Source organism: Phoenix dactylifera, chromosome 2, assembly GCF_051530095.1.
Source record: "Phoenix dactylifera cultivar Ajwa chromosome 2, Ajwa_hap1_PhDact_Kaust_v1.1, whole genome shotgun sequence".
Lineage (NCBI taxonomy): Eukaryota > Viridiplantae > Streptophyta > Magnoliopsida > Arecales > Arecaceae > Phoenix > Phoenix dactylifera.
This window is the reverse complement of record NC_143191.1, coordinates 21,181,617-21,206,017: the sequence shown is the minus strand read 5'-3', so window position 1 is coordinate 21,206,017 and position 24,401 is coordinate 21,181,617. Positions and strand designations below refer to the sequence as shown.

General features: G+C 38.4%; 1 protein-coding gene across 7 annotated transcripts in view; it reads left to right on the top strand.

Moving 5' to 3' along the window:
- Positions 1 to 24,401, top strand: part of TERT (telomerase reverse transcriptase) — a 63,157-nt gene that overhangs the window by 25,451 nt on the left and 13,305 nt on the right. For 5 of the 7 annotated variants that reach the window (XM_039119973.3, XM_039119972.3, XM_088715575.2 and 2 more), the window contains exons 7-9: positions 10,145 to 10,271; positions 12,296 to 12,434; positions 19,163 to 19,301. In XM_039119973.3, the coding sequence (XP_038975901.3) occupies positions 10,145 to 10,271; positions 12,296 to 12,434; positions 19,163 to 19,301 (405 nt within the window). The remainder of the gene's footprint in view (positions 1 to 10,144; positions 10,272 to 12,295; positions 12,435 to 19,162; positions 19,302 to 24,401) is intronic. The other 2 variants (XM_088715573.2, XM_088715572.2) reach the window with 1 other exon arrangement.

Sequence of the window (24,401 nt, the reverse complement as noted above, 5' to 3'; positions counted from 1 at the left end):
TTATAACTAATCCATTTTCATCTAATTTATTTCTAAATATCCATTTTGTTCCAATTACTGAGTTATGCTTTGGTCTTTCAGTTAATGTCCATACAATACTTCTTTTAAATTGATTTAATTCTTCTTGCATGGCATTTATCCAATTAGTATCTTTTTCAGCTTCTTCATAAGTCTTAGGTTCTAATTGTGAAACAAAAGCAAGATAATCATTTAAATTTCTAAGAGATGATCGAGTTCTTACCCCTTGAGATGGATCACCAGTGATTAAGTCTTTAGGGTGTCCATATGCATACCTCCATTCGTTTGGCAAGTTTTGAGATTGTGGTGGCACGCAATCATCTCCCTTATCTTGAATTGGCACGTCATTAATATTCAACTTTTCAAAGTCAATAATTCCTGTATCATCATCAACAATATTTTCTTTCCTAGCAGACTCACTATCAGACTCATCAAATATAATATTGACTGACTCTTCCACTACTAGAGTTCTTTTATTGAATACTCTGTATGCCCTGCTAGATGTGCAGTATCCTAAGAAGATACCTTCATCTGACTTGGCATCAAATTTACTTAGATCCTCCTTGCCATTGTTTAAGATGAAACATCTACATCCAAATACTTTAAGATATTTAGCTGTTGGTTTCTTATTCTTGCAAAGTTCATAAGGAGTTTTCTTGGTTATTGGTCGTATTAAAACTCGATTTAGAATATGGCAAGCAGTGCTTATAGCTTCAGCCCAAAAGTACTTTGGAAGATTTGACTCACACAACATCGTGCGTGCCATTTCTGCTAATGTCCTATTTTTTCTTTCAACAACCCCATTTTGTTGAGGCGTTCTAGGTGCTGAAAATTGATGTGAAATTTCATTTTTAGTACAAAATTCTTCAAAGTGTTGATTTTCAAATTCAGTACCATGATCACTTCGAATTGCTACTAAGGTGAGTTTCTTTTCATTTATGATATTATTATATAGTTTCAAGAATTCTGAAAATGCTTCATTCTTATGTGCCAAAAATGAAACCCATATATATCTTGAAAAATCAATAATAACTAGTCCATACTTCTTCCCTCCTAGACTCGCAGTTCTAGTGGGTCCAAATAAATCCATGTGTATAAGTTCAAAAGGCCTAGTTGTTGATACTATATTCTTTGATTTGAAAGATGATCTAGTTTGTTTTTCCAAATAACATGGTCCACAGATTTTATCCTTTTCAAAATTCAATTTTGGCACATCCTTTATTAATTCCTTAGTTTTGAGATTAATTCCATACTAGCATGTCCTAGTCTACGATGCCAAAGCCAACTTGTTTCATTTTTCTTTTCTTCATTAGTAATTAAGCATAATCCATTTTTCTTGCCTAAATCATGAAGATCTACCAAGTAAATATTTCTTTGCCTTTGTCCTACAAGTACAATGCTATTATCTTTAGGATTTGTGATTATGCATACAGATGCTTCAAATGTGACTTTAAACCCTTTATCACAAAATTGACTTATGCTAAGCAGGTTATGTTTCAATCCCTTAACTAATAAGACATTTTCTATAAAAATAGATGGAGTAATGAAAATTTTACCCTTTCCAATGATATGCCCTTTACCATTGTCTCCATAGGTTACTACTCCACCCTTCTTTGATTCCAAGGTGACAAATTGATCTACGTCACCGATCATGTGTCTTGAACAGCCGCTATCTAGATACCATCGTTTTTTCACTTTATCAGCTGCAAGACACCCCTGCAATCAAGATCAAGAAAGAGCTTTAGGTACCCAAACTATGTTGGGTCCTTTAGGGTTAGTACTTGATGTTCCTTTTGGAACCCAAACTTTCTTGAATTTAATCTTTTGATTATTACTTAAATTGTTTTGACTGGACTTTCTATAGTTACATTCATATGCTCTATGTCCTAATTTATTGCAGCAATGACAAGTAATATTTTCATTTTTAGCTTTTACAAAAATGTTCTTTAAGAATTTTTGTTTCCTATTTGTTTTATATCCTAAACCAGCCTTATCATATACAGCTTTTTGACTGTCAAGAATCATATTTAGTTTGGTAGAACTAAGTGTAAACTTATCTACCAAGGATTTATATTTTTCAGCATCTTCTTTTAACTTGATATTTTCAGCAATTAGATTCTTAGTTTCGTTTGTAAGTTTCCTACTTAATGTTTCATAGTTATGAGATAGTTTTAACTTATCTTTGACAAGAGATTGATTTTCTTCTTTTAGAACTTTATTTTTATTGATTAGTTTCTTATGTTCTTCCACGAGTTCTAAGAATGCATCATGTAATTCATCAACAGTAAAATCACAGTCAAGTTCAGAATCTACCTCATCGTCATTGGCCATATGACACATTTGGGCCGTCTCTTGATGATCTTCCTCTTCCGAACTTGACTCCTCACTTTCACTCCATTCAGCCATGAAGTTCTTCTTTTTCAGTTTTCTTGCCATCCATTTCAAATCTGGGCAATCTATCTTATAATGCCCGGGTTTGTTACACTCATAGCAAATAGGAGTTTCTTTTTCCTTTTCTTTGTCCTTACCCTTTTCTTTGCTTGAGCTACCTTTGAGGAAGGGTTTCTTTCTATAAAATCTATTCTTACCTCTGATAAATTTTCTGAATTTTCTTCCAAGCATAGCCATCCCTTCTTCATCAAATTCATCATCATCATCTGAATCTTCCGATTCAGTTAGTTGTTTAGGGGTGGTAGTCTTTAAGGCAATGGGCTTTCTTCTCTTAACCTCATCTTATGAATTTTGCCTCATTGTCAACTCATGGGTCATGAGTGATCCTAGAAGCTCCTCTAATTGCAGTGAGTTGAGGTCCTTAGCTTCCTGAATTGCGGTTACCTTGGCCTCCCAAATTCTTGGTAGAGACCTGAGAATTTTTCGCACCAATTCAGAGTTAGTGTAAGACTTTCCCAAACTCTTAAGCCCATTTATAATTTCAGTAAAACGAGTAAACATATCAGTTATGGACTCAGTAGATTCAATTTTAAACAATTCATACTTGTGTACTAATATGTTTATTTTCGACTTCTTAACTTGATTGGTCCCTTCATGAGTGACCTCAAGTTTGTCCCAAATTTCTTTAGCAGTAATGCAAGTAGATATTCTATTAAATTCACTTACATCTAATGAGCAATAAAGTACATTTATAGCTTTTGCATTTAACTGTGCCAATCTTCTATCACTATCATTCCAATCCATTTCTGGTTTGGGTATGATAGTGCCCTCTATATTAAGTGTGGGTGTGTGAGGTCCTCTAGTTATGATGTACCATAATTCATAGTCTGAAGCTTGAATGAATATCCTCATCCTAGCTTTCCAATATGTGTAGTTTGTGCCATTAAATAGAGGTGGTCTATTTGTGGATTGACCCTCACTCATAGAACATCCCACTTGGGTTGTCATGATCTTTAACTCTTGATTGTGAGATCAATGAGTACTATTGGAGCACCTTGCTCTGATACCACTTGTTGCCCAAGGTGACAAGCCAAGAGGGGGGGTGAATTGGTTTCTTTTAATTTTAATTATCTTACTTGTGTTAAATGATGAGTTAGTAAACTTAAACAACTCACAATACAAACAACAAGAAATATAGTGGTTCGGTGCTCTCCTTAGCACCTACGTCCACTCCCCAAGCGACCCCTTGGGAATTCACTATAATCCCGCGGATTACAGTTGGATTGTTTTCCGGGCTCACAATCCAAAAATCTTTACACTTTGGTTTTCCGGGTTCACCAAAAACCTATGTTGGTTTTACGGGCTCACCAACGAACCTATGTTGGTTTTTCGGGCTTACCAACGAACCTTTACAATTGGTTTTCCGGGTTCACCAATCAACCTATTCCGTTGGTTTTGCGGGCTAACCAACCAACCTTTACAAGTAGTTTAACAAATAATGGAAGAAGATTTAAACTCCTACATGAGCATATGAAACAATATAATCAACAAAGAAGAGTTTAGAAAGTATTTATCGCTTGAAGTGACTTCTCTCTTCTTTGTCAAGGATGCTTCTCTCTTTAAGGGTGGATGGAGCTCTTGATGACTCTTTGAATCTGCTCAACCACTTTCCTTTGATTCTTGAATGAAGCCCTTGGATGAAGAAGATTAGGGCACTTTCTCTTTCTTGTGTACTCTTTGATATTCTTTGGAAAAGATGTTCTATCTGATGAATAGTGCCCCTTTAAATAGTTTCCTACCTCCATTGGACAAGCCCCAATGGTTAGAATTCAAAAACTAGTCGTTACTCACTGTTGGAAGGACAAAAAGTACATCTGCAGAACTAGCCGTTATGCTTCTGCCCGTGTTTGGGTCGGCTCAACCTGTCCTTGGGTCGACTCAAACATTCCTTGGGTCGACCCTCTCAGAATCCACAGAAACTTTGAAATTCAACCTTCCTTCACTTGGGTCGACCCAACTTTTCTTTGGGTCGACTCAAGGTTCAGTTGGGTCGACTCAACTTCTTCTTGGGTCGACCCTAACAGGGTTTCCAGAGAACCTTTTCTGTCTTCTGTTCTGTCTTGCCTTTGGGTCGACCCTCTCAGGGTTTGGGTCGACTCAAGCTTGGGTCGACTCAACTATATCTTGGGTCGACCCTCTCAGTAAATCCAGAGAACCATTTTCTGTCTTCTGTTTGAGGATCTTGATGTTTGGGTCGACTCATGCTTTCCTTGGGTCGACCCAACTCACTGTTCATTTGTGCCATTTTTGCAGAAGTGTGCCAAATGCTTTCTTGATATGCCGGGGTCGACCCAATCATCCTTTGGGTCGACTCAATCCACACTTTGCTGCATCTCAAGGTTAGATTCATTCAAATAAACAATGAAAATGTATCTATATCAATTTATCCAAATATACTGAGAGTAATAGACTTATAAATGAAGTATCGATTTAACTTATAACATACTCTAGATAATTGCTTGTTAATCATCAAAATAACACTATCATCCTCAAGAAAGTTGTTGCTGGTTCGCCTGAGGCGTAAAACCCACCTTCCGATAGCTGTCTAGCATTTATATTATCAGTATGGTGTCTTATTCTGCATATGCATGTGATAGTGGGGAGTTGTTGCTGGTTCGCCTGGAGCATAAAACCCACCTCCCGATAGCTGTCTAGCATTTATATTATCGGTATGGTATCTTATCCTACATATGCATGTGACAGTAGGGAGTTGTTGCTGGTTCGCCTGGGGCGTAAAACCCACCTCCCGATAGCTGTCTTGTTGATGATTCAGCCTATTGACACCTGATTTATATGATTCAGTACTATGACCTGTTGAGCATATTCATGTTATCATACATACTTATTTGATTATTCTATATATGCTCCAGATGAGTTGATTGAGATTGTGATGATTTACTCCTTATTTCTTATGTTGAGTTATGTGTACCCTATTCTTGACGACTGCTCATATGCTCTTGAGATTTCACCTCGAGCCATGATTATATCTTGTCTCATGTGCATAGTACTCTCTACTCCACTCACTGAGTATTTATATACTCACTCCCCAGTTTGGTGTTTTTGATTGCAGGGCAGGTATTGTATAGAGAGGAGCAGGGTTAGAGATTGCCTGCTAGCTGTGCTGCTCCATAGTATAGTATAATGTAGATAGAGGTTTATACCCTTTTGGTGTATTATAAACCTTCTGTTGTATATAGTGTATAGTTACAGTCATAGATCCTGTTGTGGATATAGGTTTGACCATGGATGGAATGGGAACCAGATTTTTATACAGTTGAGTTATATGCCTGTGATGATGTATTGATATATATTGTCCAGGTTCGTTATGTGACAGGTTATGTGATTGCTGCTCTGACAGGTAATGTTGTTGTATGTATTGAGATAATCCTGACAGGTCACTATAAGAAAGGTGATCATTTTGTGCATTCATCATGCCAAAATTTTCAGAATTTATTGATGATTGATAGGTAGTAGGGTTTTACGTGGTGGCTGGTGGCCTTATGCCTACCCGCACCCTAGGACCGTCGCGGCGGCCCGCCGGGAACAGGGCGGGGGTCGTGACACATACCAACCCAATCCATACCAGTAAGCTACCAGTATAGAGTCGGATACTGAGATAGAAAGCCCTAGCATTCGCAAACAAAAAAAAGGGTCAAAAACGGTCTGAAATCTTACATGAAATAAAATACATGAATGTAATACTTAAAACAAACTATATAGGTTTTAGAAGGATCGACCAGACATTGAGACGTGCACTTAATAAAGTTATCTAATATTCTCCAAATGAGGTTGCGTCTATGTTTTCTAGACATCTGGGTTACCCAAATAGTTCTGCCAATAGAAACAACATGGCTTGACACTTGGGTATGGGTTTGGAAGAAGAATTTCTATAGAATAGAAATATCCAACATGTCAACATGCACCTACATTTGATACCCATACCCAAGTCTGCATAAAATAAGCATTGGCCCTTAAAAACATCTCAGACCTTGTCTGGCAAGGAAGGCAAAACATAGACTTAAACTTTGGGATGAGTATGGCTTCACATAGGGCAAAGGAAGGTCAGTATATACAAATATAAATAAAATGCCTTTTCAACATTGAACTTGTCAGATGAGCACCAGTATATTACTTGATTCCAGGAAAAAAGAAGAAGAAGAAGAATTGAATATACAAATATAAATAAAACCACTTGTAACAACTGGGACTCAATGATACGATTGCAACGCATCTCTCTCTCTCTCTCTCTCTCTCGCGGAAACAAGAAACAGAGGAAGGGAAGAGGAAGATTCCCCTCTCTCTCGGAAACAAGAAACAGAGGAGGGGAAGAGGAAGATTCCCCCCTCTCTCTCGGAAACAAGGAAGATGAAGGGAAGAGGAAGATGAAGGGAGAGAAGTGGGCGACGGAAGGCGAGAAGACAGTGAAATGGGCGGTGGAAGGCGAGAAGACAGCGAAAGATGAGGATGGAGCTCAATGGAGGGAGGGTTCCGGCCAAGGTTGAGCACTTGCTGGCTCTCTCTCTCACGATTCTCGGTGAGGGGAAGTGGAAGGGAGAAGAAGAGCAAGAAAAATCTGAAATCAAAGAAAAAAACAAACAACCTTTTGTCGAAGAAAAGCAACGGCAGGCAATGTATTCAAGGACGACCGCCTTGTAGACCAGGGCATTGGCAAGAAATTGAACTCCTTTGAGCCGAAGAAGATGAACAGTGCTAGGGCTTGAGTTAGTATGATGGAGAGTTTGAGGGGAGGGATCGCGAACGATGGATGGTCTTAAGGAGCTGAAGGGCCTTTTTAGGGAAAAAAAATGTTTCGATTTTCGGCTCACGGAAAAGTAACTTTTTCATGTTTCTCATGGAAAAGATTTTTTCATAAAACGTGAAAATCATATTCCCACGAAAATACAACTTTTTCGTTTCTCCTTTGAAAACTCCAATCAAACAAGAGGCATCTCTTTACTTTCCCATTGCCCATACTTTTTTCCCTTCTTTTCCCGCGAACCAAACGTGCCCTAAGAGTTTTCTTATATCATAGATATGTTTTATACTAAATGTTGCATGTTATAATATAAAAATATTTAATTAATAATATAATATATTTATTTTATTGTCATAATGTGCATTACAATATGTTTATATGATTAATAATTGCATCATGTTATTATAACAATTTCAAAATATATTTATGCGAATTGAAATATTCTACGAGGTTTGTTTATTCACTTGAGATTACTGACATTTATTTAGAATTAAACATAGGAATCAAAATTAGTTGCTCCTGATGATTTCCTAGAATGGCTACCTTGGGATGAGAAAACCATTCTGTTTTCTATTTCTGACCGTTAGAATTCATTGATTGATTGATTATGCCAAACTTAGTCGGCCTTACCAAACTTCATCTTGATTGATTTGTGATTGATTGTGCCAAACTTAGTCGGCCTTACCAAACTTCGTCAGCGTCCTAGTCTACATAAAGGTTGCTCCTGTACATTGTAACAGACGGACATAAATACAATTCTTTTCTCTAATTCTTTTTTTTTCAACTTGGTATCAGAGCAAGGTTGTTTTGTCCCGTCTCTGAGCGGCCGTGCCCCCACGCACGTCTTCAACAACCTCTTGTGTCTCCTCTTCCTACGCGCGTCTTGTTCCTCTTCCTATGTGCGTCTTGTTGGGCCTCACGACCGATGCCTCTGTTGCTGTGTAATTGCCCCCTCCAAGCCTCTCAGTCCTTCCGTCCTCTCTCTTTCAAGCTGACCCAAGCCCATGAGGCTTCTCGCCTTCTCACGTGCCAAAGGTTTTGTAAGGCTTTAAATAGAAGAGCCAATCCTCTCAGCCAAGGTCCGCCGTACCGGTACCGGTCGGCGTACCGGTGGCGTCCCGGACCGTTCCGAACCGGTCCCGTACCGTTTCGAACCGGTGGCGTACCGGCTCCGTACCGGTCTCGTACCGGTTCTTCAACAATAAATCGGTACCGAATTTCACGCTGATCCGGTACCGGACCCAGGCCGGACCGGTACGTACCGACCCGTACCGGCCGGTACGGACCGGTACGGCAGACCATGCTCTCAGCCCTTCCGTTCTCTCTTTCAAGCTGACCCAAGCTTGTGAGGCTTCTCACGTACCAAAGGTTCGATAAAGCTATAATTGAAGCCCCAAGTTGTATCACCAAAAAAAAAAAATTGCATAGTTTACTACATATTTATAGCTTTGCCATTGTCGTCCACCTCCACCAAAAAAAAAGTGCAGAGCTTACTACATATTTACAGCTTTGCCATTGTTGGCAACCTCTTTTTCGACACCGGCAACCTCCTTTTCGACGACCTTTTCGGCAACCACTTTTCCAAATCATGATCCAAAATCTGTCCAACACTAAAGAAGTGACTCAACCCATCTCTATTGGCAGCAGCGAGTCAAACCATACCATCAGAAGCTTGGCGGATAAACTTGGCAGGCACGGTCTCGCTCCACACCCTAGTAGCAGCACGTCAAACCAAACCGTCAGAAGCTTGGCGGGTAAACTTGGCAGGCGCGGTCTCGCTCCAAACCTTAGCAGCAGCGCTCCAAACCGTACCGTCATAAGCTTGGCGGATAAACTTGGCAGATGCGGTCCCGCTCCAAATCCCAGCAGCAACAACACCGCAAACCATACCGTCATAAGCTTGGCGGTTAAACTTGGCAGACGTGGTTTCACTCCAAACCCCAGCAACAGCGCGTCAAACCGTACTGTCAGAAGCTTGGCGCATATACTTGGCAGGCGCGGTCTCGCTCCAAACCCCAGCAGCAGCGCATCAAACCGTACCATCAGAAGCTTGGCGGATAAACTTGGTAGGCGCGGTCTCGCTCCATACCCTAGCAGCAGCGCGTCAAACCGTATCGTCAGAAGATTGGCAAAGGTAAACTTGGCAGGCGCGGTCTTACTCTAAACCCCAGCAGCTCCTCCTACTCTTTATCTAGTACGTCAGTATTTTGGTATATTTGTGATCTAATTTCCACGGCTGATCAGCTTGCGGACGTCTTCACCAAAGCTCATCCTTCTGGCATCTTTCGATCTCTTGTTTTCAAACTCAAGTTGGTGGCCACTTTACTATCTTGAGTTTGAGGGAGGGATGTTAGAATTCATTGATTAATTGATTATGCCAAACTTAGTCGGACTTACCAAACTTCACCTTGATTGATTTGTGATTGATTGTGCCAAACTTAGTCGGCCTTACCAAACTTCCTCAGCCGCCTAGTCTATATAAAGACTGCTCATGTACCTTGTAACAGACGGGCAAAAATACAATTCTCTTCTCTAATTCTTATTTTTGAACTCTGACAATGGAACATTGTCATAGAGGAATGAACATCTAGTGATTTTGCTTTTCTTTCATAAAGTTAGTATATGCACAGAAAGTGAATGTGTTTGCTCACCATGTAAAGGAATCTCTAGAATTTTCCCGACCCAACTTATTGTGATAATGAAAGATAAAAAATATGCTATGATGGGTTTTTTCAGGTCTATCTAAATTCCTTACTTTTGTTCATTTATTCTTCTTGACTCAGTTTTACTGCTTACTGAAAAACTACAATTTACACTTTATGTAACTGTAGGTAGATATACGTATACCCTACATTATAATCTTCAGGGTCACATTTTACTTTATTTATTGCTCCTTTGACCTTTTTTATGCACATGCAGATTGCTTCACAGTGCTGTTCTTGTGTGATGCTGCGAGCTTCACCAAAAGTTGCAGTGGGCACTCAAATCAAGAGAAACTATGTCTTTTATAATACATTTTCATCTTATTCTGTTTTCCCAAGAAATGGTATCCTTTTATGCTATCTTGTGTAACCTTTCCAGAATGCAATATTGCTTTTGTCGCCAACTTCCTTAATTTACACCAGGCACATAATATACGAATGGTCCAACATTAGAATTGCACCTCCCTTGGATTTAAGGTATTTGTGCATGTATTTGTATGTATAGTGGACAAGGATTGATAGTTATATTTAAGGTTTAAGCATGTGTTTACATACTATATATACTAGGATAAATTTAGGGATTTCTGCATAGATATGCTTATTTGCTCGAAAATTCATATCATTCCAGAAGACCAAAACTTGGAATTGTGCTGTCCTAAAAGTCTAAAACTTCAATGGCACATATGCCTATCCAAATATCTGGAAATTGTGCGCTTACAAAATCTAATGACTTCAAGGTGCCTTTGGGGTTATGTAGCATCCTTCAAACGAGAAGTAGCAATGTCATATTAAATTCACACCAACAAAGTGAAATGTAAACAAACTATTGATACAAAGTTTTAGAGACTTTCCTTGAAACTTTTGAAGATTATATGTCATCGAGGGACAAATAGTCCATGAACAAGCTTTGCAAATTTTCAAGTTAGCAAACTAAATATAAAATGACAGAATAGAAAGAAATATGATGGGAAGAATGCATGTGCAAGTTTTGGAGTTTTTCAAGACTGTACTTTTTAAAGGGCAAGCATTCATATATGGGAGTTGCTGGGGGCAGATATGCATGTCCCGTAAATTTATTTGAATTTAGAACTTAGTTAACATGTTGAATTACCATGTAAAGAAGTCAGCATAGCAATAGAGTATTGATTTTGAATCTTGTTTAGTAGTTACTGCCCTACAGCTGGGTACATGGTGTTTTCTTTTCAAATTGTTGGTACATATAGTTCATTGGTGTTTCACTACAGGTTTTGTCCAAATAAGGTTCCCCATTTTTTTTTATTCTTTTAATTAACATCATTATGATCGACAAAAGTTTATGGCAACATTATTTATGAACTAGCACTACAACTCGGGCAGGTTGGGTTAGGTTGAGGTCTAAACCTTACCCGACCCAAGTCTATATCTCCCAACCCTAACCCACCTTGGGTTGGGATTTCTCCAATCTAACTCAACCTCGCCTTAAGCTAATCTGGGGTTTGGTGGGAGTAGGATTTGATTGGTTGGATTGGATTAGGTTGGATTTCATCTGTAATTTAATATTGGGGAAAGGTTTGGACATTTTTTTGATCTTATTTGTGTGCATTTACATGATTCTACAAGTTACTGAGGCTGAAAAATATAATCAAATGGAGCATACAAGTATTTTATGAAGCATAAATATAAATTCTATATATTTATTGGTTTGGATTGAGTTCTTCAGGTTTTGGTGGGGTTAGGGTTGGGTTTTGGTAAAGTTTAAGCTTGACATTAACCTAACACAACTTGGGGTTTGCTTTGGATTTCTGAGCAAAAGCCCAACTACCCAACCCAAGTTCACCAAACCTTAGCCTAACTTGACCTGATGAATGGGTTGTGATGGCTGGATTCATGTTGAACCCAGCCCAAGTTGCATCACTCTTGTCAATTCTTTCATGTGTATTTGGTGAAATCTCGATGACTACTAAAAAAAGATGATAGCAAGACTTGTCACGTGCATATAAAATGTAGGAAAAGCCCTATGTCATCAATTTGAAATTGCTAGAAATCTCAATTAGCCTCCTCTTACTATCTGAGGGAATGCCTCTACTTTTAAGTGTCTTGAAGTTTCCTTTCATACAAAATTCTTTCCTTGTGTCAATCTTGTTGAAACTATGTCCACATAGGGCCATATTTAGTCTCCACTGCACATCTCCAAGTAGTTGTTACGATTTTTTTTTTTTCAGTTTGACTATCCAATTGCCTTATTATACCATAGGACTCACTCCAAGTGGTTGTTGCGCTTTTTTTTTTCAGTTTTGACTATCCAATTGCCTTATTATATCATAGGAACTGGGAACATTGGGCTTTGATTTAAGTGTTTTTTACTTGATACACCTTTCATGGTCTTCAGGTATCTTGACCAGGTTGAAACCAAACAACTCAGGTGCAATTTCTCTTATGAAGCATATTTTTGGGTTTCGTAATGAACATCTAAACTTGGTGACATGTATTAGTTGCAATGGCTTTTCTGCCATCAAACCCAAATGCTTGTAAGTAGAACATTCCATGGATTTAATTTCTTTTAGTTAGAAGTTACTTTTATGCTTTGGGTCTTTGAATTGAATATTTCATGCTATTATTAACCATCTATAATAGTGCTTATTTGCTTGTTATTGAAGATCCATTAGTTTTAGTTTCTCTTAGACTTAAGAGCAAGGTCTGAGGAACCGATATCGGGCACCGTACCAGTTTGCCGGCGGTACGAGTCGGTACGGGCCATGCCAGGCCTATACTGACGAGGGTTCGGTACCGTGGGAGAGATAAAAAGAGAGAGAGAGAAGGGGGAGAGAGGGAGGGAGTTCGGCGGACAGTGGTGGACGCTGGCGGAGGCCGTGACCGGTTCTCCTGTTTTGAACGAAATAGTGGTCCGGCCACGGCTTAAAAAATTTCAGAATTTTTAAGTAAAGTCGGCAAACTCGAAATTTTTTAAGTCGCGGCCGGACCTCTGTTTTGTTCGAAACAGGAGAACCGGCCGTGGCCTCGCCTGCCGCAGCCTCTGCTGGCCCCCTGTGGCCTCCACCGGCCTCCGCCGACATCCAGACTTCTCCTTCTCTCTCCCTCCCCTGCTCACTCTCTTTTTCCTTCTCCTTCTCCTTCTCCTTCTCCAGCTCTGGCAACAGGTCTTGTTTTCGTTGCCAGAACTGTACCGATGAGCCACCGGTACGGCTCGGAACGGTCAGAACCGCCCGGTTCGGAACAGTTTCGCCGACCTTGCTCAAGAGTGTGTTTACTTACGTTCTCTTGTTCATCCATTGCTACATTATTATGTTAGTCTTATATAGCTAAAGATTAAAAGTACATTTGTTTAATTACTATTTACATAATCTATGTTTGCCGAACCATCCTGAGTTGCTTGGTTCGAGGCATACCGACCTATGCAAAATTGGAACCAACATGTAAACATGATTCAGGTTGGTACGGTCCTTGGGTCTATAGCAACGTGTATCGAGTTAAACCGTAATGTACTGCTTGGTACCATCCAAAACTGTGGTGCATACTGTATCGCACTGAACCTTGATCGTCCAGTTTTGTGTGGTACCATGACAGAGTGAGAAAAATGCTTTAGGACTCGTCTCGATATGGATGTATATTTACTGTACTGACCTGATAATGTCTAGTATGGTACTCGATACTGAGATTGCAGACCTTGTACATAATGAAAGGAGGTAATATTGTAAAAAAATCTTACACAATGCTTAATAAATCATGAGTGGTTTGGACTTCAGAACTTTATATTTTCTTTTTCCTTATATTTCCTCTCTTTTCCCTTTCCTCCATGTCATGCACCCATATATATCTTCTCCATTGCTATAGTTTCATTACAGCCTTTGGATTTCATTGAAATGTTTATCGTCAATGTGTCTAATTTACACAAGTTGCTTATGATTGTTGTCTCTAATAGTCTCGGTCATGAAATCAATAATTTAGTCACCTTTTGTTAGTTGATTTGTTATAAAGCCTCTAACCTCAATCTAATCTTTGCCATTATTGATTTTGCCATCATGTTCGTGCATATGACCCTGGAAGCACAAATACTTCAAGTCACATGCCACATCCATATTAGATATGAATCAGATATTGATGCTTGCTGGATACTTCTTGGATACTTGTTTGGTTAAGTATCCTATTTTTTAATATTAAGAAGGCAATCTGGATACATCCCGCTTAACCTAAGATACTTCTGATACCTCCAAAAATGAGAAAAGGGCATTTTCTTTCTTTTCCAATGTCTTTTTAACAGTGAATGATCAATTTTGGAGCCATAAGTTAATATTAAACTATGAAGTATGGACAAGGGTTGGATTTGAATGATGACTAAATTATAAGCTTATAAAAGTTGATGCTATCATATAAAATATGGACTATGTTATTTAGATATCATACTATGCTTTGCGAATGCTTTTGTGATGTATATACGTATATGTATGTATCTAAAATGTATGTACATATGTATAAAATATAGCCACACATTATAAAATACACACACACACTGACACACACACATATGTGTGTGTGTGTGTGTGTATATATATTCATCGACATATCCTAGCTTTATCTTATCCTCCTCATGATTTGTAGTTATGGTGTATTTGTATTGTGTCGTATTTGTATCGCTTCACTATGTCCATTCTTCTTAGCATACAACCATTTTTCATAATATTGCAAGCTAATTCCCTTGATGCAAGATATCATACTTGGAACAAAGTTTGAGAGCATTCTAGATAGTTCATTCTGAGAAAAAAACTAATATTTTTGGCATATCACATGATTAGATAGTGTTCTCCTCATTTTTTGATTGTTTGTTTGTTCAATTCTAGGCTTCTAGCTTTAATAAATTAATCATTATTTCTGCAAAATAAATTAGGTAAGGAAGTGTTCCTTCAAATTGTTTTCCTTAGCTAATATTGTTTTCTTGCTTATGTAAATTGTCTTAATTTCATAACTTAGACTAGAATATAGTCAATTTAGTTGACTTGTTATGCACACGTCTGGTGCTAATACGAAATCAATGAGAAATAATTTGGCATACATTCGATTTCTGGATTTTCTTCCACTAGATCCGTATATATTGGTTCTTCATCTAACAAATCTTCAACCAACTGTTTCTTTTTTTTTTTGTTTTTTGGTTACCAAGTCTTCACTCATCATGTTTGATGCATACTGGCCCATCACAGTTGGAGTAGCGTTGATCACATCAGGAACATGGACTTGCCATGGAATCTAGTCTTCTTCATCTACTTTCTTAGTCCTGCCAAATAAGTGCGATAATCATATTCTATTTGATCTAAGCTAAGTGCTTTTAAAGTTGTCAATAAGTCAATGACCTCTACCCCTGCTCATGTTACATCTACAGGCTGCTGCCTGTATGATTCCATAAGCTATTACTCAGCATTATATTGCAAGAAATGAACACAGTAATCAAATCTCATGAGAGAGAGAGAGTGAGAGGAGTTGGAGGTGGAGGAGAATAAATGGATGGAAGAATAAATTGAAGGGAGAAGAAAGAGAAGGCAGCATGGTCTACTGTCTGTACCATCCGGTACAGGCATACATACCGTATTGGGAGAAAATCGGTAGGAAACATACCTTCAAGTCGGTACAAGCCCCGTACCATAGTATACCAGTTTGTACCGTACCGAGGTGCGTACTGAGGTATACCGAGGTGTATCGAGATAAAAAATTAAGAAAAATGGTTAGAGAGCTATATCGATATAGAGGTCTATCATACTGTACCATACCGTACCTGTGAGAACCTGGAACTGGGTCCGGTCCACTCGACCGGCCCAGTCCCAAGCCTTGGCCTCACGTGCGTTGCACGTGAGGCAACGGGATGGATTCCTTCCATCCCGAAGAAGAAGGAAGCCCTGTTTTTAGGGCTTCCTCTCCTTCTCCTTGAGGCTACCGAGATAGAGCCGCCAAGCCCGGACTTCCTTCCGGTATTGGGAGCTCTTCCTTCTTTGTGTTGCCGCCGAAAGAGAGAGAGGGAGAGAGAGGGCTTCAGGTCTTCTTCTTCATTGCCGTCGGAGAAGGAGAGAACCACCGGTCTTCGTCGGGGTTGAGGTAAGAGTCGCTCGCCTTCTTCTCCTCCTCTTTTGATGCTTAGCCACGGTGTAGGGTGGTTTGGAGCCGGCCAAGCGCCAGATTTGGGTCCAAAATGGGGTTTCGGCCCGTAAGCTCGTCGCCGCCGCGTGTTCGTCGCCGCCAGCCGCCGGGGGGTGGCCGGGCTTGCTCCGCCACCACCTGCCGCTGTCAAGGCCGGCCGCCGCGGCCGCCCTTGGGTTCGATCGAGAGGAAAGAGGAGGGGGTGGCAGGGGGTGACGGATCCCCTGTTTCGCCGAAGGAGAAGGGAGTCGGGAGAGAAATGAAGAAAGAAGAAAGAGAAAAGAAGAAAGAAGAAAAAAAAAGAAAAGAAAAAGAAAAGAAAAAAAAGAAAAGAAAGAGATAAAGAAAAAATAATAATAATAAAATAAAGGGAGGAGGGTGGTTTACGGGTATGAACCCGAATTCGAACCCGAACCCGAGGCGCTAGACACTTCTACATGGTCGGTCCTGGGAGAATGTTAAAATTTAAGTTTTATATATATTGTGATGAATTTTAAAAGAAAAAAAATGATTTTTGGATATTAGGTTCTGCAAGAAATTTGTGGGATTAATTGGATTTGTTGTGGATCGTGTTCGAAGTAAGTAATGAACTGCCTTTTCTAGACTCTTCATTTATATAATATTATTTTTGCATTAAATAAATTGTTAATGAATTTATATGTGATTTATGAATTTTACGAGATGATGATTTGAATGAAAAATGGATATGTGAACTGGAATAATATTTTTCGGACTATTGTTATATTTACTATTCTTGCATTGTATATGCATGTTTAGATCGGATTATGATATATCTATTATGTTACTAAAAGAATTTTGATGTGCATTAGATTTAGAACTCTCAGCCTGACTATGTTCTGAACCCTGCCAATTGGGGGTTATGCATTGGCAATTCTGGCCCCACCACAGAGTATAAGTGTGGTATTCTGGCCCACTCCGCAGGGTATAAGTGCGGTATTCTGGCCCACTCCGCAGGGTATAAGTGCGGTTCTGTTTCTGGCCTAGCCACAGGGTATAAGTGTGGTCGTAGCTAAAGGCTGTTGAGATGAATGTGATTTGTTTCAAATCAGATTTATAATTATGTATATGGATATTTGAAAGATACGGATTTCAATGAATTTGTATTTGAAAATGAGCTGATTATGTATTATGCTGACTCATCGTAATTTATATTCATATTTTATGTTATTATATGAATTGACTAGTTAAGGTGTTTATTACTTACTGGGCTGTCTAGCTCATTATACGATTTCTTACTATTTTTACAGATCCGAAGAATTAGCTTGATCCGGGGTTTTACAATATGGAAGAGCGAATAAAAGAATTATGGCACAAGTTATCTTAGATTAGATTTTATTTAAATTAATGTTCTATCTTTATTGTTCCGCTGCGTATTTAGAACTGTGAGACTTTATAATTTGTGTCAGTCAATAGAATAAGATTGCATTTATTTTAGTTGAATTATTTTAGTTACATTTTTGAGATTTGGTTAAGATGCCTTGCATGCTCGTAGGGAGAGTTTCCTACGGGTGTGCGGCAGTTGGCGCGGACCCCGGCTCGCGATCTCGGGCCGGGGGCGTGACAATACCGTACCGATAAGATACTGATATAATATCTGGTACCGAGATTGTAAAACTTAGAAGGCAGAGTTATTCCCTTTGGCGTTCATATTATAAGAGCCATGGTATGCCGAACCGGCTGGTATGAACTGGTTCCGGCCAGCTACCAGTACGCTGGAGCCGTGAAAACCGGTATAGGCCGGTTCTGTGCTAGAGACGAAGAAGACGAAGAGAAGGAGAGAGAGCGTGGGGAAGAGAGGGAGGGAGGAGACCTGTAGCCTTCATCGGAGAGCCGTAGAGGGGCGGCAGAGCCCGGCGGAGGGCGGGGGAACCCGCAAGGGCACGGCGGAGGCCGCGGCCGCGGCCGCATCCCCTGTTTCGAAAGAAACAAAAGACGCAACCACAGATTTTTATTTGGGGGGTTTTAAATGAAGTCGGCAAATCGGTTGTAAGTTAAGTACGGTGGACCTTGGTAAGAGCTGATTTTGTTCTCCTTTAGAGAGAAGTTTTAAATAAACTTATGCCTTTTAGAACTACAAAATATTCAAAATTGCAGAGTGCGCAATAATCTTTAGGTGGTTTATTGTTCTAAAGGAAATGAAAGTAAATTCTAGCAGTATTACTAAAGATTTTCCTAAACTTAAAAACGCTTTTGCTTCATAAATATTTTAGAATACAGCAAGCCCTTGTGTTCCTTCCCTTTATCTAATAAGAAAAGGCAAATTCTCAATTGGATACCTTAAAGAAGACCCTGTTAACTTACTTAGCGACAACTTATGTGAGTTATTCAAATGATCGTTTCTTCATTTTTCTGCACAACTCCTCGAATCATCCTAAAAATAAATCTGAAAGTGTAGGATGACAAATAAATCTTAACCTATGCCCAACCTAAATTCTTACGACATCAGAAATCATGGTATGTAATGAAGTGCCTTCTGCCAAGAGAGTAAGATATAAAAGAATGAGCTAAGTTTAATAAGCTCAAAACTTCTACAAGTTTCATTTGATGCATACAGAAACATTATATATTGCATGTCATGAAGAACATAAAGCAAACAATTAATTATTCCATCATTTTTTACTATTTCAACCACTTAGGAATAATATATTTTAGAGGAATTGACTGTCTTGTCAGTAATCTCACTTTCTTTTAATGCCTTTGCATATGAAGAACTGTAGGACGACCTTAATGATAGTTTTAGTCAGTTGTCCATGATGGTCTTGTTGGTGCATCTTGTGGCTTGCTGCTAACATGAATCTTTTGATGCTGCCTATCTTTCTCAAAATGTGAGACAAATTCTTTGTCTGTGCAGCCTCAGATTCATATCTGACACAATTGACAAGCTAGTTGTTGTTTAGAAAGAGGCTCTTGGAACTCATTCTCAAGCTTCTGCATACCTTTCTTGGTCGCTCAGTGCTCACTCAAGTTCTAGCATCCATAGATTTTTACCTTAACCTTCTTCTTCATGTCATCATCAACATCGTCATTATCATCATCATCATCATCATCATCTTCTTCTTCATGTGCCTATATTTTAATGGTGTTGGTTCACCAGGTATCATTTACTTTTAGGCTCGCTTAAAGCTCTTATACGAAATGCTCAGAGGTGCCAGCATAAGAAGTTGCTGCTAAAACATTGCCCAGTTACAACTTTCGGACAGCATAACAAGGATGAGAATGGATTAGCATCTGAGGTTCGCAGACTTGCATTGCAACTTTTAAATACCATATTCTAAAATTATATGAGCATCATATACAAATAAAAAACTTCTTCTGTTAGCTTCTGTTTGTTACCATTCCAAGTATCCTTCATAATTTAAACTTGCTGGTGGTAATTTTCTTTGCACATTGTTGCGCTTATGTTGAGAATATGTTTTAGCCAACACATATGCTTAAAATACATTTTATTTCTAGTAGCTACCTTTTGATTGAAAAAGATGGAGTAACACCTCCTCCCTCTCTCGCATTCTATTTATGTAAACATGCAGGAAGTGACAAACTGAAAAGCCTTACTTTTGCTTACCGAGAAAAGCCCTACTTCTAAAAACCCTCAAAAACTGGCTAGCAAACAAACCAATCTCCAGTGGGTCATGAAAGGGTGGTAAGAATGTGGAGAGGAAGACAAAAACATCAACCTAAGAGACTGTTTCTAAAAGAAATAGCTTCATATGCTTCTACAGGTCTTGTCTTGATATCACTAATTTTAACTTTATTTTCAACTATGTGATTTCCATGATTTTTATGGGACTGATGTAGATACTTACCTTGATCCACACCATTCTACACTGGTTGCAAATAATCTTGATATATGGTGCAGATGCACTTATGATTTGGTTGGACAATCTAAAAAACGGTAAAACAAATCCTTTATGTTCAGACCTTGCAATTGGGCATGTGCAATGCACGTTAAACAAAGAGTTAATAAATAAAATTCTAAAAAGAAATAGGTACATCAAAAATATAATGCATATATAAAATATATCACAAAAAATGAAAATTCGGAAAATAAAACATAATAAAAATTTAAGATAAGATATAATAAATCCTAAAACTATATAAAAATATGAATCTCTTCCATGTGAAAACCTTATTAACTGAAATTGCACCTCTGCACTCCTAATATGACACTGTTAGTCTAAAGTAATGGCCATCCCTCCTGACTTCCAAAAATGATGAAAAAATTGTTAATTATGCATGTTCTTCCTAGAAGTCCCAAAAACAATAAACTTCTATGCTGGCCCACCTATATGTTGGAAACTCAACCATCTTTCTCTCATGGATGTCCCACACAAGTGAGTCTCTTGTATGAAGCTACTCTTTGAGGCATAAAGACAACCTTGTCTCACCAACTTGCTAATCCATGCTCGGAGTCCACTGCACTCTCCTTACTGACATGCAAGTAGGGAGGTTATAAAATTAGATACTTTTATTATGAGTTCAAAGAAAGTAACAAGAACTACAATGCTTTACAAGGAATTCAAGATGGGATTGTTGTCAACAATATAATGATTGAAGCATTATCTACAAAGCAAAGGCGGTCTAAAGAAATCAAAGATTAGGAAACAAGGATTCACATAAGTTCCTGGATTTTTTTTGTGTGTACGAAGGGAAAGGTAGTTAATGGTTGCTAGGTATCTCCATGAATACCCACACCCATCCAATGGCTGAATCCTAGTGCAACATCAAAAACCCAAAATAAGCTTCACAAGGAGATAATGACTGTACTGACTATACCCCTTTAAGTTACCAGCATCTTACAAATAAAACTAAAGTTCCTAGTGGGAGACAATTTGGATTATAAAATTATCGTGTAACTAGTTGTAATGACTCTATCTATACCAGGCTAGCATGATTTCAATCCATGGTATGCTGAACCGGCCGGTATGGGCCGGTTCAGCCCGTACCGGACCGGTCCGGTACAGTGGTGAAAAACGATACCAGCCGATACCGGCCAGGCCAATTTTTTTTGGGCTTTTGGAGGCCGAACCAGTGATACCGATACCCAACCGGTCTGGTGGCCGACCAGTACGCCTATCGGTACCGGCTCGGCGATCCTTGTTTCAATCCAATTGAAGGTTCACTCTTTCTATAATTTCTTTTCTTAATTGGTAACATTCTTAGTTGAAAAATATGGTGGAAATGCTGCCTTTTGGGTCCAAATTCATGATACACCCCTAACACCTTTCTCCTTGGTACACAACCTAGCGATACGTTCTATATTTGAAATTTAAATGTGGCGTTCCCCTGATGTTTTTTAAAAATAAGCATTTATTATGCAAACTTGCATGGATAGACATACAAAATCCTAATATGGATGACTCATGTTCAGTTGGATGAAAAATTGCTGATCTTGATTTGATCCTACCTCAAATTGTTTCTCAACTTATACGACATTTTAATTTTTTTAATACTGTTCGCCAAGAAATATATTTAGATAATTTATTATGAGGCTTAAGTGCATTGCATGTGCTATGTTCCTATTGATAAATAACTAATATTGGAAATATTAAAAGGAAGGTTGTCAAGGCAACTAGGCAAATCCCTAGTTGGTAGAGACCTAATTCTTTAAGCATTGCCTAAGTACCTAGGTGGATCGCATAGTGACTTAGGCTGTCAATCTTTTGGATAGGCAAACAAATAAATTAAAGGTTAAAAAATAAAACAGTCAATCTCGTTTTCTCATTTTCTTCCAAATCATATATAAAAAAAATGAAATTCACAATTATAGCATAACAGGAGTTAAGATTAATCAAAACAATGGCCGGAATAAGCCAAGTCAAATGTAGAAGTAAACGGTGATAATGATATCACATTATCAAAAGTTATATATAAAAAGGAAAAAATGTGATGAGTCTTCAAAAGAAAAATCTAATGCTCATAACTCATAATTGAAATCCCATATTTGCATTAAAAATTTTCAGCTAGGAGAAAATAGTGAAAAATGGAAAATAGAAAAAAAAAAATGGATGAAGATGTAGTAAAGAGGATAGGGAGGAGAGACAAAGATCTTTCTAATGAGAAGTGAAAGAGGAAGAGTAACATGAGAAAAGAAGTGGAAAAGGAAAAGGAAAAAGTATGAAAAAATTAAAATAAAAAAGACTTTTAGAAGCCTTGGACTAACAACAATTGTCAACTGCCTCCTAGAGGGCTGACAGATTCCATAGGAGCCTCTAGTCCTTTGTGCACAGACAAATGGGTTGATGATAGCATAGAGGGCTATCGAGTTACCCAAGCATCGAAAGATGAGGGGTGACATCGGGTTGGGAGATATGAGATAATTTTTTGTGGTATTGAAACGCCAAAGGTGTTACTTGAGAGATTGTTTTAACTTTTGGGTGTTGAATTGGCAAAATACAAATGGGAATAAGTTATTGAAAAAAAGATGACCATGTTACTATAAGATCATATGTTCGGCTTTGACACAATGTGCCTAGAGGAATCTAAATTTGTTGTGATAGATCAAAGCAAGGTTGCCAAATCGGCTAGGCAGTCCTAGGAATCGACCTCTTTTAAGGTCAAGGCAGAATGCATTGGAAGCTAGGCAAACGCCTGAATAGTGTTCCTCAAAATTGATAGAATTACATATTTTCGTATATAGAATCACCTATAGTTTGTAAAAAAGCACATCAAATAACATCGTTGATAAACTGTAATGTTGTCAACTACTTTAGTTATGTGATAATAAAATCTTTAATTTAATCACCTTAGTCTTCATAGTTTTTGTATTAAGTAATTTAAAGAAGACATTTTAGAAACATTACATGTTCAAGCATCAATTAGTATACATGGAAAGACATTATAAATAGCTTGACTTTTTTCTCCTAGATACTTTTTGCATCAAGAGGGAATCTTCATGTACCAAAAAAAAAAGAGGGAATCTTAAATAAATCCATGAATAGGCACCCATTGGGGGCAAAGGAGGGCCCTTGGCATTCAGGTGCCTATCTAGGTGCTTGAGCAGATGCCTCACCTAAAGGCTTTGAAAAGCGAGGTGTATAGGCGGGTGGGTCCAAGTGGATATGCGAGACCATCTAGGCTCCTAGGTGGCTTCCAGTCACAAGCTTGGGTCAAGGATAAGGTTTACAAGTCCTCGGAAAATATATTCTATTTGTTGGTGAACTAATCTATTTGATACTTGTTTCATCTCATATTGATTTTGATTGTGGATAGTGTTAGTTAATGTCCTGAGATCATGCATGCTAATTATACAAGCAAATAATTTTTTGGTTCCCAAGGTTCTTCAAGAAGGGATATATATATAATTCCCGTAGAAGTTGAATCTCGCTTTATATTACAGGCTTCTTGGCTGAAAATAGTTGAAATATGATAGGTCAAAAGAGCATTCTATAATATGAAGTGCTTTACATCAGTCAAGTTGCATGTTCAGCTTGTGTTACTAAATTATATTTCTTGAAGTATATGTTAATAGAGGCTGTGGGGCTTCAGTATGCTGGTTGGAACTACCCTCCTCAGCAATTTTGCTAAGTGGAGGTTCTGAGTTTGACTCAGGTAGCACTCCCACCATTATGCTCGAAACAAATATGGTAGTTGTCAATAGCAAGAAAAGTAGAAAGCGCTATTCCGTTAAGAATATATTAGAGTGTAACATTATTTCGTTCTTTGCAAGATTGATAACATGTAATTCTGCACTGCACACATCATCTCATCTTAGGTGAGCTGAGGACATGTTTGCTGAGGACATGTTTGCTAAGGCCCAAGAAAAGCAAAACTTAATGAGCCACTTTTCGAGCTAAATCACAAACATATCAACTGACAACCTGTTGGGGATTGTTAAAATACATGATGGACCGATGTGTTAGCAATTAAATGTCCTGATTTTTTTGAGTTATGCAGATCGAATATGTCTTACTTACTGGTAATCATGTTTGTGCAATATGTTACCATTTTGTAGCATTACTACATTATTCTGTATGTGCTTTAACGAGGCCTAATTTTATGTTTGAAGGTTAACATCAATTTCCCTGTTGTCATTTTTGGGTATGAATTCATCATTTTTGCTCTAATAAGTAATAAACCGATCGCTAAATGAATAGAGGTTAACACTTGAAGAAAACCAGCATGCAGTTTCTGCTTCCTCTCGTATCATTCTTTGTTATATCAGGACCCTCTCTCTCTCTCTCTCTCTCTCTCTCTCTCTCTCTCTCTTTCTGGTCCCTCTCGACCTCTAACTGTAGGTTTCCAGTTTGTTTAAATCTGAATGATCCTCTAGAATAATCCAACTAGGCAACTTTTGCTGTTCGATATAGTTTTTCATGTATAGTGTATGAAGACAG